General features: G+C 26.7%; 1 protein-coding gene across 8 annotated transcripts in view; it reads left to right on the plus strand.

Annotated features, from left to right (window-relative positions):
• The window catches only part of LOC117179349 (nuclear receptor coactivator 3-like), a 316,751-nt gene that overhangs the window by 286,852 nt on the left and 9,272 nt on the right, over nucleotides 1-20,627 (plus strand). For 7 of the 8 annotated variants that reach the window (XM_033371033.1, XM_033371039.1, XM_033371034.1 and 4 more), the window contains 2 exons: nucleotides 6,666-6,851; nucleotides 16,336-16,412. In XM_033371033.1, the coding sequence (XP_033226924.1) occupies nucleotides 6,666-6,851; nucleotides 16,336-16,412 (263 nt within the window). The remainder of the gene's footprint in view (nucleotides 1-6,665; nucleotides 6,852-16,335; nucleotides 16,413-20,627) is intronic. The other variant, XM_033371038.1, reaches the window with a different exon arrangement.

A 20,627-nucleotide genomic window follows, 5' to 3' on the forward strand; every position in this document is an offset into this window, starting at 1 on the left:
CCCCCACCTCATAAAGTAGTAACGTAGTTTATGGACGATTTCTATCCTTTAAGTATGGACGTGATTTCATTTTTTCACAAACATGGACCTGATGTCTCACACACGTTTATATTAATAAAATCTGAAGAAAAGTATGGCCGCTGGACCGGGAAACCGAGAAAACCGGGAAATCGTCAGGCATTTATTTTTTTATCGGGAATTATGATATCATTCAGTTCGCAATGCGCAATTCAAAAATATTTTACTTTAAACATTTTTTATTTTAGATTCTTATTTTTAAGCCTAAATTTTTAATTTATAGAATTTTAAAATGCATTTTTTTCAAATGGATGTGTACTTTAAGTAATAAAAAGTGAACAATAATTGATTTGAGAAAATTCTTCTGAATCCGTTTAAAATGTAAGCATTTCCAGATTTTAACGTTAATAATTAAACTGTTTCAATTCGAAAGTTTTAGTCATTATAAAAAATTGAACGTCCGATTGACTTAAACTATTTTCAACTTAAAAGTAACTTTATAATAATATATTCGTAATTCAAGGCTTTCATTAAATTAAAAAAATTGTTTCAGTTTAAAATATTCCATTTATAACCCATTTAATTTTAAATTTGTTAATTAAGACAAAGGATAATTATTTAATATTTAGAAATATTTTGATGTTAATTTACGAGTAAATTGAATACAAATACTTGAAAGTAAAAAATTTGAAAATTAATTCTTGGATATAGAAAGCATTGAATCTTTAAAATTTCGAAGAGCTATTAAACTCTGAATGTTACTATTTGAATTGTTCCTTTTTAAAAATTTTAATTTTTAAATGAAATTTTTAATTTGGATGTATACATAACAAATGAAATACTTATTTGTACAAAAAATTAAAAAATTTTTAAGAAATATTCAGAAGTTTTGAAAAGATTCATAATTAATTTAAAACATTAAAAATGTTTTCACATAATTTAAACGAAGTGTTTGTACCGACAAAATTCGGCTACTCGTACTGAAATTTCGGTGAAAATAGCCACAAGGCACATAAAATGGTACGGTCTGAGAGACTGCACGTCCATACTTAAGGGCTAAATATCTGTTTATTTGTGTCAATAACAATTTATAGGCTTTTTAACCACACTGCAATTTCGTGTTTGTATTTTTTAATATTGGATTTCAAAGGGTGAGCACTGGACCGGGAAATTAAACAATCAGAAAGTCACCGTGTTTTTGTGCCTTTTTTAAAAATTTGTTTAGATAAACTTCTGTCTTCTAAAACGTTAAAAACTAACATAATTACAGGGTGGCCGCAGATCAGGGAAGCCTGCAAATCTGGAAAAAGTTACTGTTTTATGTTAAGGTCACTATTTTCATTTTTTTAATGAAATGATCACTTTATTCACGTTTCTTTCAACCTACGCGTTGGCCACTATAAAATTGGAATCTCTACTTATTTCTAAATTTTCTTGAATTCTTTTGAAATATTTTCGGGTATTTCAAAAGATTCCAAGAAGTTTTTGACCAATTTCAATAATTTGAAGGAATTTGAAAAGATTTGACCTATTTTATGGTATTTTAAGTAATTCCGATAAATTTCAAAGAGATTGAAAAAGTTCCAAAGGATTTAGAAATATTTTAAAGTATTTTCAAAAATTCCAAGGAATTTTTAATAGATTTCAATCATTTCAAGAGATTTTAAAAGGTATCAACGATTTTAGAGTATGTTTTTAAATTTCAAGGAATATTCGAGAATTTTAATAAGTTTCAAAGGATTAAGAATATTTGGGGATATTTTTTAAGATTCCAATGAATTTATAATAGATTTCAATAAATTGAAGGTATTCCAAACGATTTTGAATGTTTCGGGAAGTTTCAAAACTTTTAAGAAATCTTGAAAAACTTTAAAAAGTTTTTAAGAATTTTGAATTGATTTCAAAAGATTTAAAGTATTTAAAAGGTTTTAGAGTACTTAAAAAATTCCAAGGAATTTTCAAGCGCTTTAAAAAGTTGAAGGGATTTCAAAAAATTTATTAAAAGGACTTGAAATATTTTATGGTATTTTAAAAGAATCCAAGGAATTTTTAAGAGATTAAAAAAAAATCAGGGATTTCCAAAGATTTTAATGATTTTAAGGAATTTAAAAAAATTGCATGCAGTTCTAAAGAATTGCATAGAATTTCGGAAGATATATGGAACGATTTTACAGGAACTATAATTTTTTTGAAACATTTAAAAAGATTCCTATAGATGTTATAAGATTTCCGAGGAGGAATCCAATGGATTTTTTGAATTTTTTTAGTATTGATTTAATTAATCTTGAAGTATTTTAAACTCACTTGAATCTTTAGACATTTAAGAACATTCTTTTGAATTTCTCTAAACTCGTTCAAACTTAAAGAATTCATTAAATTTTTTCATATTTTACAATTATTTTCAATTGTCTTGAATCTTTTAATTCGTCTTGTATTTTTTCAAATTTTATTACGTTTTGCTTATTCCACTTAAATTCTTCGAAATATACTCTAATTGTACTGAAATTAATGACATTTTTAGATTTTTTAAATTCATTTGAATTTCTTTAGAGTTGTTTTGCAGTCTTATGAATCGAATTCTTTTGAATTCTTTTAAATTTAAAAGTGGATTAGTCACTTTTAGCCATTTTTTTGTTTGGAAATTATTCACTTTTTGAAGTAAATTAAGCTGGGACAGCCTTGATAATAATAAATTACAAATATATAAATTTATGTTTTCAAGTTTTCAATCCATTAATAAAATATTCTATATTTAAAATTTTACAAGATTAAAATGTTTCCTAAATATTAACGATGAGTGAAAAAAAATGAGTCTGGGGAAACACAGGAAATAGAGTAAGGGAATTTTCTAAATTCCTATTTTTGGTGATTTCAGTTACGTGCTATCAAAATTAAAAAAGGTTCTTTTTCAAGTTTGAAGTGGCCACTCTGAAGTTTCTACATTGGAAGAATGTCTTGCAGTACTTTCTCTCTATTTAAAAGAATATATGTTTGAATCTTAATGTTTTTGGCAAGAAGTTCTTCCACTGTTTTTTTTTTAAATGTGTAAAATATGCAGCAATTATTTAAAAACCATGACAGCAGTAAGAGGTTTTTCATAAAAAACACGTGTGCTCTCAGAAATTGAAAACCTCTTCTTATTATAAAACATCACGATTGAGAATTCCGGTTCCACATTCTCTCCTAAAAAAATTGTTTACGTGTTTTTGATAAAAGACCTAATTGTATATATTTGTACTTTCGAAAATAGTCAAAGAGCCAGTGCACCATTATCAGAAATTTGCAGCTTCGTCATTCACCAAATTCACCTTCATTCGTTTTCTCATTATGTGATATTAACTGCAATGTAACCAGCAATTCCTCAGTGTCATCAATATCGAAATATATCATCGCATATGTATAAAACCATATTTAGTCTTAATTATATCCATGTAATATTTCATTTCTAGAAAATTGCAGGCTAACTTTTCCATGAGGCGGAAGAGTAATTTTATCCGATACTTCAAGCACATATTTAAATTTGTAGAATTTTCTAGAACCTATCGTAGAATTTTATCCACTTTTTATAGAAACTTTTACAATTTTTGTAGAGCTTTATACAATTTTTAGAAACGTAGAATAATTTGCACCTGCAATCTGTTTTTAATACAATTCTTTTAATATTTACAGCTTTTTGCTTAAGGACCGTTCATAAACTACGTCACGTAATTTGAAAACATTTGTCAATCCTACCCTTCTTCGTCACAGATATCAAATAGTTAAATTTTCAATAAAATAGTTGAGTTCAAAAAAAAAATTAACTTCAACCAAAAAATCAGTTGCGTTTTTAACCAAATTTTTTAACCAAATAATATACCAAAAAAAATTTACAATCCAAAATGATGAATTTTCAACATTCAAAAATGTTTAACAAATAATTCAAATTTTTAATTAAGTAATTCAAATAAATGTTCAACAAAGCAGTCGAATTTTCAACAAAATAATTAAATTTTCAAGAAAACAGTGGAATTTACAAAAATGAATTTTCAACAAAGATGTTCAACTTTTAACCTACTACTTGAATTGTCAACCAAAAATATAATAATTGATGTTTCAAAAAAATATATATATATAAATATTAATTTAGTTCACTAATTAAAATTAAGTACATTTTTAATCAAACAGTTAAATTTTAAACTAAAAAGTATAATATTGTATCCAAAAATGTAAGATTTACATTCTCAGTGAAAATAATTAATTTTCATCAAAGGGAAAGGAAATTTTCCACAAAATAGTAAAATTTTCAACCAAAGAGATAAATCTTTAATTCTCAATCACTAAGATTAATTTTCGACCAAGTTGTTGAAGTTTCAACTAAAAATGATACATTTTCAACGAATAATTGAATAAATGAATTTTCAGATTAAAAATAAATTTTCAAATAAAAAAGTACGAATTTACTACAAAATATTTAAATCATCAGCCATTAGAATGAAAATATAACAAATAGTTCAACTTTCAACCAAGTAGTTTATTTTTCAACTAAAACAGATAATTTTCTAATGAAAAATTTAAGAATTGAGTTTTCAATGAAAAACTATTAAATTTAATTCAGAATTAGAATAGTTTAATATTGAGTTAAAAAAATAACTTTCAAGCAAAGAAAGAAAAAAACTTCAACAAAACTGTTTAATTGTCAATCAAAGATGTTAATTTTTAAGAAAGTAGTTACATTTTGAACGAAGTAGATTATTTTTTTTACCAATGAAGACAAATTTACAATAAACTACATACATTTTCAGTAAAATTGTTGAATTTCGAACCAAAAAAGGTTAGTCTTTAGCCGTTCATGGAATATTAAAATTTTCAGTTAAAAATTAGATGTTTTATTCAAATTAATGATGAAAGTTTAAAGTTTATTCGTAAAAAAGAGTTAAAGGGTTAGTCATGCAGTTTTAAAAGAAAAGCTTAACATTTCAAGTACGGTTTATAGCGAAAACTAAAAACAACCACATTTTAAAATTAAAAAGCCATCTGTTGTGGCGAAATATCGTCTTCGTTTTGTTATTCAAGTGTTTTTGATTAAAATCTTATTGGTTGAATTTTCTTCTCTTTGGTCGAAAATTTGTCTGACTAGTTTTTGTTTTATTTTTGATAAACAAACTGATCATTTTTATTTGAACAGTTACGTTATTAGTTGAAAATTTGTTCTTTTTGGTTGACCTCAACGGCTTTTAATTGAAAATTTGTTTTGATTGAAATGTCAGCTATTACATTTTACGTTATTTTTTGAAGATTCATCTCTTTTATTTAAAATTAACTAATTTGATGAAAATCATTTTTTTCTCTGTTAAAAATTTATTATTTGAAAATTCAACTCGTCCGGTTTTAGTTAAAATTTGCATCTTTTTGTTTAAAAATGAAACTTTCGGATAAAAATTGAGGTATTTTATTGAAAATTTAACTAATTTTTTTAAAATTCGTTTTTATTTTCTTGAAAATTGATTTTTTTAGTTGAAAATTCAATTATGTATTGGAAAATCGATTTTTTTTTAGAAAATTCTTCTTCACGTTTGCAAATTTATTTATTTTGGTTAAAATTGAATTTCGTTGGTTAAAAATTTAACTACTTTGTTAAAAAGATGTTATTATTTTTTATTAAAAATGTAAGTATTTTGTTCAAACCTCTTTTTTTGATGTTGGAAATTATCTTTTTAACTGAAAATTGAACTCTTTTATTTTTGGTTACAAATTTATTTCTTTTTAGATGAAATTAATTTCTTTTGATGAACATTTAACTATTAAAAAAAATGTTGTTTGAAAATTCATTTTTTAATATAAAATGGAGTATTTCATTCAAGATTGAACTATTCCATTTTTTGTTGAAAATATTTTATTTTTTAGTTGAAAATTCACTTATTTTGTTACAAGGTCTTTTTTTGTAGAAAATTTATTTACCTTTTTTAATTAGACCTTTACATATTTATTTGAAAATCTATGTATTTTGTTGAAAATTTGCATTTCGAATAGAAAATCAAACTTCGTATTTGAAAATTCATGATTTTCGTTGAAAATTGAACTATTTCATTTTTGGTTAAAAATGTATTTTTATTAGTTGAAAATTCTACTATTTGATAGAAAAATAGAGAATATTATGTTTGTAAAATTCAGAATTACGTAAGAAAAAGTGACCAGTAATTAAAATATCTCATTTTTTCTGTTCAAACTGAATGACTTACTCATTTACTTTATTCAACTAATGAACGATAAACTTTTATTGTTCATTTGTATAAGAAAAGCAAATTTTGATGAGTTAAATTTAAGTTTTGACACAAAACCTGTTACTACTCCTACCCCTCTAACTGAAAAATTGAAAAATTGAAATTTTTAACGTAATTTTTGAATGGCCCCGTAGTCGATTTGAATTATAATTTGTAGATGTGTTTTGGAATTTTTATTATATTCTATTTATAATTATTATTTTTTATTTTGAAATAGTCTAGAGTATTTTCTCAATTCAACTTTCGTAGTGGGAGATTTCTAATAATTTTTGTATAAGAAAAGATAATCATGGATCGTACAAATAAAGACCAGTAATTTCATTGTTACTGGGGGTCAACTATTCGATTTGACATGGATGTTTAAACGTTTAAAAATGGGTTTTTCAGGAAACGCCAGCAGTACTGGTAGTATGACCTCGGAATTTGTTCGGCAAGAACTGAGAGCGATTGTTGGAGCCAGGACGCAGCAGCAACAGCAGAGGGTGCCTAGTAATCTTCAAAATAGCTTGACTGGTCAAGTTTCTCAGGACGATCTCGATGCTCTCGGACTTACGTTCGAGATGTCTACCGCAGGTAGGTTCAATTAACTTTACGTTTTACTACTTTTTATTTTATGGCTTTTTTTCAATATTACTATGAATTTTGCAAGATACGTTTCTTCAAAATGTTACAAGTGGGAAATATGGAGAGGAATGACGCTCTTAGGGATAATATTGCATCTATTGAAAAAATGTGATTGAATTGTAGGAAATTTGGTGTGACAGTTATACTTAGATTGAAGATTATATATATAATCTCTTTTGGGGATTCATAATAATATAATGTTTGGGGGTTGATGTAAGAAAAAATTTCAGGGTGGCCGCAGGTCAGAAAAAATGTGTAAATTAGAGAAAAGTTAGGAAAAAATTTGGTTGGCCAGGAAAAGTCAGGGATTTTGCAAAAAAAAAGCTCTAGAATAATTAGAGTTGCCCCAAGGTTAGTTTTAGTTACTTTCTTTTTCTCTCATCACTTTTTAGTAACTTTTTATAAGATAAAAAGTCATTAAAGTCTTAAATTCATTAAAAATATTTGAGGATATTTTAAAAGGTGCCAAGAAATTTGTAATAGATTTCAATCATTTAAAGAGGTTTTAAAGGGTTTTCATAGATTTTAGGGTATTGTTTGAAATTCCAAGCAATTTTGAAGAGCTTTAATAAGTTTGAAGGAATTTCAAAATATTTCAAAGGATTTTCCATTTATTTGAGCAATTTAATGGTATTTTCGAGAGATTTAAATAGTTTCAAAGGATTTCACGAGATTGTAAAGGATTCGTAATTTTTAAAGCATTCATAAAAAATCCACGAAATTTTCATGCGCTTTGAAATATTTTAGCGCATTAAAAAAATGTGATGATTTTAAGGAATTTCCAACTGATTTCAATAATTTAATGGGATATGAAAGGATTAGAAATATTTTAGGATATTCAAAAAAATCCCAAGGCATTTTCGAAAGCTTTAAAGAGTTCCAAGGGAATTCAAAAGCATTGTTATTTTGTAGGGCATTTAAAAAAATTCCAAGGAATATTCGAGATCTTGAAAATATTTTGGGTTTTTTTTTTAAAGATACAAATAAATTTGTAATAGATTTTAATAATTCGAAGGGATTACAAAGGGTGTTAACCAATTTTGGAGTATTTTTAAATATTCCAAGAAAATTTCAAGAGCTTTGAATAATGTCAGGGGATTTAAAAATATTTTAAAGGATTAGAAATATTATAGAGGTTTTGAAAGATTTGAAGGAATTTTAAAATAATTTCGGTAATTTAATGTAATTTTAAAGCATTTAAAATATTTTAGGATCTTTTAAAAGATTCGAAGGCATTTTCGATAGCTTTAAAAAGTTTCAATGTATTTCACGAGATTTCGAAGAATTCGTAATTTTTTAAAGCATTTAAAAAAATTCCAGCACATTTTCAAGAGCTTAAATGTTTTAGCGTATTTAAAAAAATGTCAAGACATTCTTAATAGATTTCAGTAATTTTAAGAGGTTTCAACGTTTTTTTAAACAGATTTAAGTGTATGTTTAAAATTCCAAGGAATTTTAAACTGCTTTCAATAATTTCAGAGGATTTAAAAAAATTTAAGGATTTTAAATATTTCATGGTTTTTCAAAAGATTTTACAGAATTTTTCATTGATTTGAGTAATTTAATTGGATTTCAAGAGATCTCAAAAATTTTAGGAATTTAAAAAAAAAATACCAAGAATTTTTTAATAGATTTCAAAATTTTGAAGGAATTTCAAAGTTTTTTTTTACAAATTTAAGGGTAATTTTATAAAAGCTTCAAATGAATTTAAAAGATTTTAATAGATTTTATAGGATTTTCAAATATTTCAGGATTTTAAAAGATTTAAAATATTTCAGGGTATCTTAAGATGCGCCAAGAAATTTTAAATATATTTCTAAAATTTCAAGGAAATTCAAAGGATTTAAAGGAGTCTAGGATATGGAAAAAAAATACCAAGGTCAATTCTTAAGGAATTTCAAACTATTTCAAAGGCTTGGTAATATTTTAGTTATTTTAAGATATTCCAAGGAATTTCTATTGATTTCAGCAATTAAATTTTGATTTAAAAAGATTTGAAAGAATATAAAATATCTTGGGGTATTTTAAAAGTTTCCAAGGAATTTTTAATTGATTACAGATTTGACAAAGTTTGTTGGGATCTCAAAAGATTTGAAAGAATTTGGAATATTGTAGGGAATAACAAAAATGCGGCTAGAAACGATTTTCTACAATTTTGGAAGATACGGAAAAATTTTACAGGAAAGGTTTTAAGATATTTTTAAAGATTTCCGAGGATTTTAATGATTTTAAAGGATTGTAAAAGCTCTCAAGGATATTTTAAACACTTTCCAGGATATCTGGAAATATTAGAATTTATAGAATTTTACGGGAATTTATAATATTGTAATGGTTTTAAAGATTTGAAGAAATTTACAAATAATTGTTTGCATTTCATGTGAATTCATATTAATTGATCCAGAATTCTTTGAAGTTCTTTTGAAATGTTTTAAATCCTCTTATTTTTAAAATGATTTTGAATTCTTCTAATTTCACTCAATTATATTCAATTCAATGGAGTTTTTAAAAGTTTCTTATTGTTTTTATTTAATTTATTTTGAAGTCTTTTAAACTCGCCTTGAATTTTCAGACATATCATTAAGTTGTTTTCAATTCACTTGAATTTTCCTAAATTCATTCTAAACTTACTGAATCCAATGAACTTTTCCTAATCCACCTTGAATTTATATGACTCGTTAAATTTGGTTAATTCCCTTTAAACTCCTTAAAATTCACTCTAATTTTAATGAAATCAATGAAATTATTTTTTTTTAAATTCTTTTGAATTTTAAAGGATGTTAGTCACATTATTAATGCACATGAGTAATGGTACAAGATAAAAATTTGTTTCTGTGGCTATTAATGTTCCGAGAAAATGAAAAATTATTCATGTAAAAGTTAGGAAATTTTTTAATTATCTTGTTTTGTGGCCACCCTGAAATTGAAGATATTAAAAATGATATTCGTTGAAAAGCAAGGTCGGATATGTTAGGATATTTGCATGAAAGGTGTTGACATTTTCAAACTATTTTTAATTCAGGGATTTTGTTTTGATCGAAAATTGGGATTCGCCGGAAGTGAATGAGATTATTAAAATTCAGTTGTTGATATATTCACAACTTGAAATATTTTGCATTGGCTAAAGTCGATTCTGTGCACATTTATTTTATAGGGAAGTATTCACTAACCGGATAAAGTCTTTAGAATTGAAAAAGAAATGTTTATTAAACCATATACTCTAGTAAATATTTTCTAGATTCTATGTGATATTTTTTATTGTTATTTTTCACTTTCGATTGTGATAAACGTAAGCAGTGAATAAGGATAGGGAACGAGAATATTGTTGTTATTACATTTTTACTGCTAGAAACATTTTTTAACTGAAAATTCTTTTCGAATTTTCCAGATTATTCCAGAAATTCAATTAATTTCAAAGTCATTTGATTTATTACGAAAGTTAAATTAGTTTATTTTTATTTACCGCCTATAGACATAACTTGATACTTTTTTTCAAATATTAGTCGGCAATGAATGGATGTAGAAAAATTTTGATAGAAAACATAGTATTTTAAGGTAATTGAATCGACTTTGGAATGTACAAATTTTTCTTAGGATGCAAAAATCAACATTTTTTAAATATAATAAACTTTACAAGAGTTTTTTTATCCAACTATAATTAAATAAACATATTTATATGTACCGCATTTTGTTCTATTATTTTAAATAGCAATTGTTTGTTATAAATTATTTTGTATTTATTTTTGAAAACACAACATGCATTCTGCTGAACTTGCAGGATTTTTACTTAAAATAGGATCAACGTTACAGAACTTTCTGCAGTTTACTAAATTGTCTGTAATTTTACAAATTTACGAATGTATTCTGTAAAACTAACAGAACTTTTTGCCAAGTTGTTATCTATACTGTGAAATATAATAAAAAAGTTTGTAAATTTTACAGAAAGTATCTGTAAATTTGTAAAATTATTAAAAATTCTGTAAAATCCTGTAATTTTAGTAATCATTTCTCTATACGAAAACTGTGAACTGGAAAAGAAATTAAATGTCTGATATTTGTAATATTCGAGGAAAATAAATCCAATAAAAAATTATATTATCAATAAATAAAATTGGGACGATATTAAACAAAGTTCTATGCTTTTTTTTGTAAATATTAGATTTTGTTGTATGAATTGAAAAATGATGAAATAACTTATGTTTTCAGATTAGATATCTTTGGATTTTTGACAAAGTTATTTCTCTAAATTCTAAAACCTTGAGGCATTTCATTTTTCTATTACACTTTTTTGAAAGGAGAGAGTAACAAAAAGGAATCAAGGATTAATTATTACATAAATAATAAAATTTAAATAAAGAAATATTTAATAGCACCTAAGTGTTAGTTCTTTGCTCCCTGATAAATCCATTTGTTTTTATCTAAGCGGAGTTGTTACCCATTATTTTAATATTTTTATTCTTATGATGCAATTGAAATTCAACTATTCTAAATTAATTTCCGCTATTTAATTGCACTGAATCGAAGTTTATTTTTAATACAAAATTGTTTTTCTCTTTCTTTGCTTGATATTGAAAAGTATTTTGATTAATAATAATTCAAGTATTTAAGTTTAGAATTTTTAGTTAAATTTGTTTTTTTTGCAATAAAAATAAAATTAAAAAAAGTTACCTAATAGAGTTTGTTTAATCGTTCTCATTAAATTAAAATAAGTTGTGAGTTCCATGGATTTTCTTGAAATTTGATTTGTAACAAATAAAAAATTTATGTAATCCAATTAATTGTCCGAGATGAGTTTAAAAATATTGTATATATGGTCGAAACTATTGACGAATCTCAGTGGATTTATTCTGTCAGAGTTTAGAATCCTCTAAAAGTTGTATATATTTCATGCAGTGAGACTTATTGTAGGGTGTCTACTCTCCTGAAAAACTTAGAATTATCAAAGAATTTTTATATAGCCGGGAAAATTTGTAAATGCCAGTAAATTTTTTCGAGATCCTTACATTTTTTTCAAATGTAAATATAAAATTGAATGGGAATGCTTTTTCATTCGAAAAAGTAAGTATATAATATTATATAGTACATAGTATAGTATTTATATAATATAATTATATTCGTCGGTGCTTATGAAAAAAAACCTGCAAAATAAAGCTATTAAGAAAAACTTTTTTCAAAGACGCCGTGAAAAATAAATTGTTTATCAGGTCGCTTTGAAAGAAAACATTGTTTTAAAACACCGTGAAGAAGAACACATCTCAGTAAAATGCTAGGAAAAAATTATATTTCGGTAAATGCTGCGAAAAAAACCTTATTCCTATAAGCGCCGTAAAAAGAAACCTTACTCATGAAAAAAACTGTGAAAAAAACCTTATTTTTGAAAAAGCCGTGAAAAAAAACCGTATTCGTTAAAACTATTTATTAGACTGTTTTATTCCAAGAAAAAAACTATAATAATCATTTTGCCGTAAAAAAGTATTATTGGTGGACTATTAAAAAAACTATAAATATCAAGTTTAAATCTAGTGTCTTACGCTGCCACACAGTGGTCAAAAGTCGGAAAAAGGTGGCCAAAATTAGAAAATGGTCATCAAATGGACAAAATCCGATTACTTACGCGTTTTTGAGGTTGCTGATTACGAATCCGATGTCAAAAATTCCGAAAACAAAGTGGCGGATCCAATATGGCGGACGAGTATGCCTAATAAACTTTCGATTCTTTTCAAAATTGGTATAACGGGCTTTTCAAGGTTGCTAATGACGAATCCGATATCAAAAATTCCAAAAACAAAATGGCGGATCTAATATGGCGGACGAGTATACTAAATAAACGTTCGGATTCTTTTGAAGATTGGTATAACGGGGTTTTGAAGGTTTCTGATTACGAATCTGAATTCAGAAATGATAAATATTTAAATTCGAGATGGTGTTTTCAAGATGCCGGTTCCAAAATTTTGAAAAAAGAGATAAACGAGCGTCAAAATCTATATTCGGGGTTTTTGGAGAGGCTGCTTACGAATTTCAAGTTACTGAATTAAAATTAAAATTAGTCGATCAAATTTAGTTTACATTGATACGTAAATCTTCGAAATCGTAGATGAGATTTTGAATACTTTGATTTCAATAATGTAAGCATTTATGGAATTTATGGATTACGCAAAGTAAGAGTAAATTTAAAAAAATTCATCAACATTTCAGCCAAAATTTATGTGTCAGTGTTGTCCATATGAGATCTATTTTGATGAATTACAAGAGTCTAATCCTAGATCAGCGATCGTAATCAGCGACCCCAAAAACCCCTGAGTATTGATTTTGAAGCTCATATATATTTATTTCAAATTTTTGAAACTGGCATCTTGAATCTGCTATCTTGAATTTAAATATTTCCAAATTGTGACTTCAAATTCGTAATCAGTTATCCCTAAAAACCCCGAGTAAAAAGTTTCAAGCTCATATATCTCTTTATTCAAAGTATGGAAATCGCCATCTTGAATCCGCCCTCTTGAATGAAAAATTTCAGAATTCTGACTTTAGATTCGTAATCAGCAACCCCAGAAACCCCCAAATAGATATTTTCAAGCTAATATAACTCTTCTTCAACATTTTGAAATCTCCATCTTGAACCAGCCATCTTTAATTAAAAATTTCAAACTTCTGACTTCAGATTCGTAATCAGCGACCCCAAAAACCCCCAATAGAGATTTTCAAACTCATTTATCTCTTTTTTTCAAAATTTTGAAATCACCATATTGCATCCGCCATCTTGAATTTTAATTTTCGAAATTCTGACTTCATATTCGTAATCAGCGACCCCAAAAATCCCCGAGTAAGAATTGTCATGTAAATTTACTGAACAAGAAAATATGTGCAACAAAGGGTTAATCTAAAAAATACGAGCATTTAATGTTAAATTGTATAACATATTTTATTATCAATAAAATGATAAATCATTATAATTATAGCAGTAGAAAAAAGTAATTATTTACTTGAAGAAACGATATGAAAAGATTTGCTTCCCGAGCGTTATCATACGTATTTTTTGACGATGCCTTCTTAATAAGTTATTCATCACGATATTTTTAATAAATAAGGCTTATTTCACGTCGGTTTTACAAAAAAAAAAATTTTCATAGCGTTTTCACGAGTAAACTTTTTCCTCACGGCGTTTTTGAAAAAGGGTTTCCTTTCACAGTGTTTACTAAAATATGTTTTTTATTACGGCCATTCAATTATGCGGGTTTTTTTCACAGGTTCATTCTCTTAAGCACCGGCGATATATCTTCAGGAAATTATTTTACTAGTAATCAACATTATTTAACATCAGAATTTAATTATATCACTGGAGTTAACTATTTTAATGAAAATTTGTTTTTAGGTTGAAAATTAATTTTTCCACTTGAAAATTCAACACTTTGATTTACATTTTTTTCTTTTGACTGCAGAATTTTTCTTATTTGAGAATTTATATTTTTGCATAAAAATTCAATTACTTGCTTCAAAGTTTAACTCTTTCGTTAAAAGTTAATTTTTTTTTAAAGATTTGTCATTTTAATAGAAAATTCTTCATATTAATTAAAAATTCATTATTTTTTTTCATGGGAAATTAATTTTCATTACAGGAAATTGAATTATTTCAGTTGAAACTTTGATTATTTTGTTAGAAAATATTTTTTGTTGTTGTTTAAACATTGGTTGACTATTACAGTTAATGATTTATTATTTAAGTTGAAAATTCATGTTTTTGTTTTAAAATTCAGCTACAAAAGTTGATTAAAATTTTATTTTTTTGTTATTGAAAATTAGAGTAGTACAGTTAAACATTCATTATTTTAGTTTAAAATTGTACTATTTTGTGGAAAATTGGTTGTTTTTGTTGGTTTTAAAAATGTAATTATTCCATTTTTTGTTAAAAATGTATCTTTTTTAGTTTAAAGTTCAACTACTACTCTTATAGATTGATTATTTTAGTTAATTAATCATCAATCGGATTGAAAATTAATTTTTGAAATTAAAGTTTTAACTTTTTAATGGTTGGTTAAAAATTTATCCTATCTCGTTGAAATGTTGTCTTTATTTGGTCAAAAACAAATCTTTCTTACTTGAAAATGTATGTTTTTGTTTTAAAATTCAATTTTTACAGTTAATGATACATCGTTTTAGTTGAAAATTCATCTCTGAATAAAAACTTAACTATTTTGTTAAAAATTATTAGTATTTTTTTTTGTTAAAATTTTTTTTATGAAGAAAGATACCTGGAAAAATCTTGAGACACCTGAAAAACCCTGAAATGCCCTCAGGGCATTTTTTTCGAGGATTTGAGGGGACACCCAATATTAAAACCTTTCTCAGTTTTAAATTTAAAAAAAAATAGATTATCCTTGCATATTTTAAAAACAAAATACACATTTTTTAGAAATCACTTTGAAATCCAGAAATGTTTCAAAGTTTCGTAGAGCACGAAAGTTTTTTCACCAAGGGCGTTGAATTTATTATTTCGATTCTATAATATTAAGTTAATGACAGGTTTCCGAGTATCTATAAATGAAAATATAATAAATTTTACATAAAATGAAAAGAAATACAACCGTTCTGACACTCACAGTGATGCCCATTTCGTCGCCTTCTACATGCTTGCTCTGTCCCCACTACCCAATTTTTCCTCACACAGCTGAGGGACCGCCAGACTTGATGAGGAATAAAATACGAAACATAAATTTTTTAAATTTTGCATTTAGTAATTTAGAAGTATGATATTCGAAAACTACGTTTTTGGCGATTCCCACGATATGTTACTTGCCTAAATAATTTAAAAATTAGATGAGATAGAGTGTTAGAAATTTCTGTTTCGTGAAATGATGATAAATGTAAGAAAGTCAGGATATATTTAGGAAAACTCAGTTAAAAATTACCTAAAATGATTAAGAAATTTAGTTCAAAAGTTGTATTCGAATTTTCATCAAATGTTAACAAAATATCAAAATAGCACTACCATAAATTAGGCTTAGAATTTAAATAATGAAATGTTTTAGAAATTCGGAACATCACTATTTTTCCTGAAAAACACATCTGTTTTTCAACCTATGAAGACTTATTAAGGCAAGTAACATATTTGGAATATAATAATTCTAATTTACTAATTGCAAAATTAAAAGTTTTTTTATGTTTCTTGGGGTCCCTCAGCTGCGCAAAGTGATTGCGGTCCCTCGGCTGCGTGAGGGGAAGTTTGGTAGTGGACGTAGCTCAATCAGGAAGAACTGAGACGAAATGGGCTCTGCCCAATAAGAGTGTACCGCGATCAAGGGCGATAATAATAATAAAAAAATATGAGCGATAAAAATCGATAAAATTGATAAAGCGTTAGGGTGCGTGCATTTTGTAAGAACAAAAATCGTTGTTTGAAAGACTCTGGTAACACGTATTGTTACAATGTCCCAACCAGGTGAGCCTGTGGGTAGCGATGGCCCTGCAAAGAGCTGGGCCATTGGGAGTGCCGGAAGCGCCCCCTCTTCCTCCAGGGTAAGACCCGTCCGACAATTACTTTACATACTTTTTGATTTTGTATGCTCTGTCTTCCCTCTTTGCTTGGCTTTAGAACTCATTGTGCACGACATGTTAATTATTTCTTCAGATACTGAGCGTAAAACTTGTAGAGGGTAGTTTACTCATTATTCTGCATGCTTGAGTTTTAAGTAGTACTTAAGAGATACTTTTTATTTTATTTCATGTGCAGGGTGGTCGCAGCTCAGGGAAAAAATGGAAATCGGGATAAACTCGGGGTTTTTAAAAAAAATAGCAAAACTCAGGAAAATTTTTAAGAAGTTGAAAAATCAAGCTTTCCATACAGTCAATTTTGGTCACTCCCCCCCCCCCCTTTTTTAAAATAAAAAGATTTCGTTAGTCAACTTTTTTCCCCTACAAATCAACCCATGGGTTAATCACTATTGAATTCAGGTCTATACCTATTTCCGAATTTTTATTCTTAATATCTTTTCAATTCTTTTAAGGTATTTCTTTTTTATTTTAGGGTATTTTTAAAAAAACTCAAGGGATTTCCAAGGCATTTTCAAGATGTTAAAACATTTTCAAGGAATTTAAGGACAATTTGGATTGGGTTTTAATGAATTTCATACAATTTCGGAAAATTAGGATTGATTTTATTGGATATTACGTTAGAAAATACCTGATTTAATGTAATTTCAGGGGCTTCTATAATATTTGAATGAATTAAAAAGAGTTTATACACAAGAATTAAGGGATTTACAAGATTTCAAAGATTTTAAAATATTTTAAGTTGTCAAAGATATTTAATATTTTTAAATACTATAGGATTTTTGAACAGATTCTAAGGAATTTTCAATTGATTTCAAAAATCTTAAGAGATTTTGAATTTTTTGTTATGACTTTACACAGAAAAAAATCAAGGTATTGCGAAATATTTTTAAGCGATTTGAAATATTTTAGAGTATTTTAAATATTATTTAATAAATTAAAGTGATTCCAAAGGATTTAAAAGATTTTAGGCTATTTTTAAAAATTCGATGGAATTTTCAAGACTTTTAAAAAGTTTAAATAATTTCCAAGAAATTTTAAAGCATTCAAACAATTTTTGGGTATTTTTAAAAATTGTAAGTAATTTTCAAGAGCTTTAAAAAAGTTTTAAAGGATTCTAAATATTTTAGGGTATTTTAAAAGATTTCACAGAATTTTTAATAGATTTCAATAATTTGAATGTCTTCCAAAGAATTTTTATAGATTTTTATTGATTATTATAGATTTTGATGTTTTTGAATGATTTTAAAGGATTTGAAACCTCTTTCATTGGAGTTTAAAAATATTTCCTAGAATTATAGAAGATTTGGAACGATTTTATAGTACCTCTAAGGATTTAGGATGTTTGAAAAGATTCCAAGGGATTTTATTATATGTGAGGAGTTTCGGAAAATTCAATGGAAATATTTAATAGGAAAAAATTTGCTAGGGATATCAAATTTTGTTGAAGAATTTGAAATATGTAAGAGTATTTTTTAATGAATGTCAGTAATTTGAAGTAATTCTAAAGGATTTTAAAGAGTGTAGGGAATTTAAAAAATTATTCTTTTGAACTTAATTTTAATTGTTTTGAAGTATTATGAATTTTTTGTGAATTCATTAAAATTTATCTGGAATTCTTTTGACTTGTTCTACACGAAAAAAAAACATTAATCACATTATTAATGCACATTAGTCGCTTTCTGTCACTGTTTGTCCTTTTTTATTTCAAATAAATTAGGTTCTGACAGTAGCCCCGAGAATAATAAATAAAAAATTTATTAATCTAAATTTAAATTTAAAACGTTTTTGTTCCATTTATAAAAGTTTGTCTATTAAAAATGTTGAAATATTAGAATTTTGGTTTTAAATCTTATTGAAGTCGAGAAAAAACTTTTAAATATTAATCTAAAGTTTAGTTAAAATGAAAAATTAAGTAAAAATCAAAGTGGGAATTTTGAAAATGAATGTGCGGCCACCCTGTATATATTTCTTTAATCCGGCTCGACTTCGACTGATGGTTTCGATTGAAAATTTGGAATGACATGAAAGTTTTTGCGATTCGATATACGATTTATTTCGAACCAAGCTTTACACTCAGTGTTTATTCTAGGATTCAATAAAGCCAATCTTCTTCACGTAACAGCTTTAAAAAATACTAATTTTATCCGCGACACGAGCTAAATTCATTTTTTCACAAACAATCGCTAGATTTCAAATTTCATCATGAGGAAAGATGTCTTGTCGAGATCAGCGTGCAATCTTGTGGTTCATTTTATAGTCAGGAAGGAGTATACATTCGTATTAGTCAGTTGTTTATTATTTTAATTTAGCAAGGTTTTTTTTAGCAACTGAAGTTCGTTTAGATTTATGGGGAAAGATAGATTTTTTAGGCTCATTTTCAGATTGACTTTTTGATTCTAGGTAAAACGTGCATCCGTCTTCAGCTAGAAAAATTTTTGCTTGAGTATGACGTGGTTTACAGGGCGTGGGATTTATTTGAACTATACTTAACTATAAAAATGACACCTTTGGTGAAAATATTTTGACTAAAATAGATTAAAAATTAAAGTTTAATTAGCTCTCAACACAAGTTATCAGTTACAAATGCCTTAGTATTTCAAAATTCTATACTCTGATTAGATCACTATTTTTTAATACATTCTTCCTGCAATGAAATTTCTAAATTAAAATTGGTGATGGTTCAGAATGCTTTAACATATTTCATCATTAAAGTAATGCAACTTTTGAGTAATTTTTATTCAAGAGCGTAACACTTCTTCACAGTTGATTAAAAATCTTACAATTAGTGCTTATTATTCTTTATTTCTAGTTATTTTTTCGAATGTAAGTACTCTAAATGCATGAAAATAAATTTTGCATACAGGTAAGCAGTTTTTCAAAAGTAGAATTAAGAGGAACTCTTTCTTTTTCATTTTCTTTAGAATTTAATTTATATCATTTAGCGTCATTTAGCTCAGTTTAGAAGAATGTGATATTTGAGTTTTATAAATGAATTGATTAAGGCCATGTGGTGAGTGGGTCACGTGACGAGATTTTGTACCTTACCGCCACTTTTTTTATTTCCCAACTTATTATCACACGAAACGTCGCATAGAGTTGAAAATTTGGGATACGAAACAAGAAGCACTAAGAATGATGGGTCTGGTCCTAAATTGGTATAATTATGAAAAAAGTTTTTTGTTGTAAATAATTTTTTTTTCATAATTATTAAAATTTAGGACCAGGCCCACCTTTCTTAGTGCTTCTTATTTATTATACCAAATTTTCAACTCGATGTGGCGTTTCGTGTGAAAATAATTTGGAAAATAAAAAAAGTGAGGGTAAGGTAGGAATCTGATCACGTGACTCACTCGTCACATGGCCTTAAAGTCGTGATTTTTATTATAAAAGTAGGACATTTATCAGACTCGAAAAACTAAAATATAATTTATAAATGAGGATTTTTGTAGAAAAAAATTTACAGAATAACTTCGTTGTCAGAAAAGACTGACTACTTTAATATATTGGAAGGATTGGTTTGAAGCAGCCCCCTGCCTCAACCGTGTATGTGTAGGTAGTAGTAGTTTTCTTACGACCCGCATGGGAAATGTCGGTCAAACTAAGCCAACAGATGGCACCACAAAAAGTAGGTCTGTCTTTTTCATTGAATTGCATTAAGGGCATGTGACACAGCTAAATACCTATATTACCAACCACACTTTTTCGGTTCACTGAATGTTTTTTTTGAACCTAAGAACTTTTTTTGTAAATAAAATATCGAGCTGAAACTTTGGAAGATTTATTAGAGTACAATAAAGTTCGTTTAGGTACTGCATTTTGGTAGGAACTTCCCTGAAAATTATTTCAACTTTTTTCTGAACCTCAACATTTTTTGAACGTTCGAACTTTATTTATACATTAAATATCGGTCTCAAACTTTGAGAAATGCAAGAGCCGAAAGAAAACTACGTTTAAGTACAAAGCTTAATAATAAAAGATGTAAAAAAATATATTTCAACAACCAATTCCAACGGCATCAGTCGGTAATGTTGTACACGAAAATACGAAACCTGGCGGCCACTAGAGAGCTCTAGAGTGTTCGTATTTTCGTGTACAACGTTACCGGCTGATGCCGTTGGAATTGGTTGTTGAAATATATTTTTTTACATCTTTTATTATTAAGCTTTGTACTTAAACGTA

Source organism: Belonocnema kinseyi, chromosome 9 (assembly GCF_010883055.1).
Source record: "Belonocnema kinseyi isolate 2016_QV_RU_SX_M_011 chromosome 9, B_treatae_v1, whole genome shotgun sequence".
NCBI classification, from domain to species: domain Eukaryota; kingdom Metazoa; phylum Arthropoda; class Insecta; order Hymenoptera; family Cynipidae; genus Belonocnema; species Belonocnema kinseyi.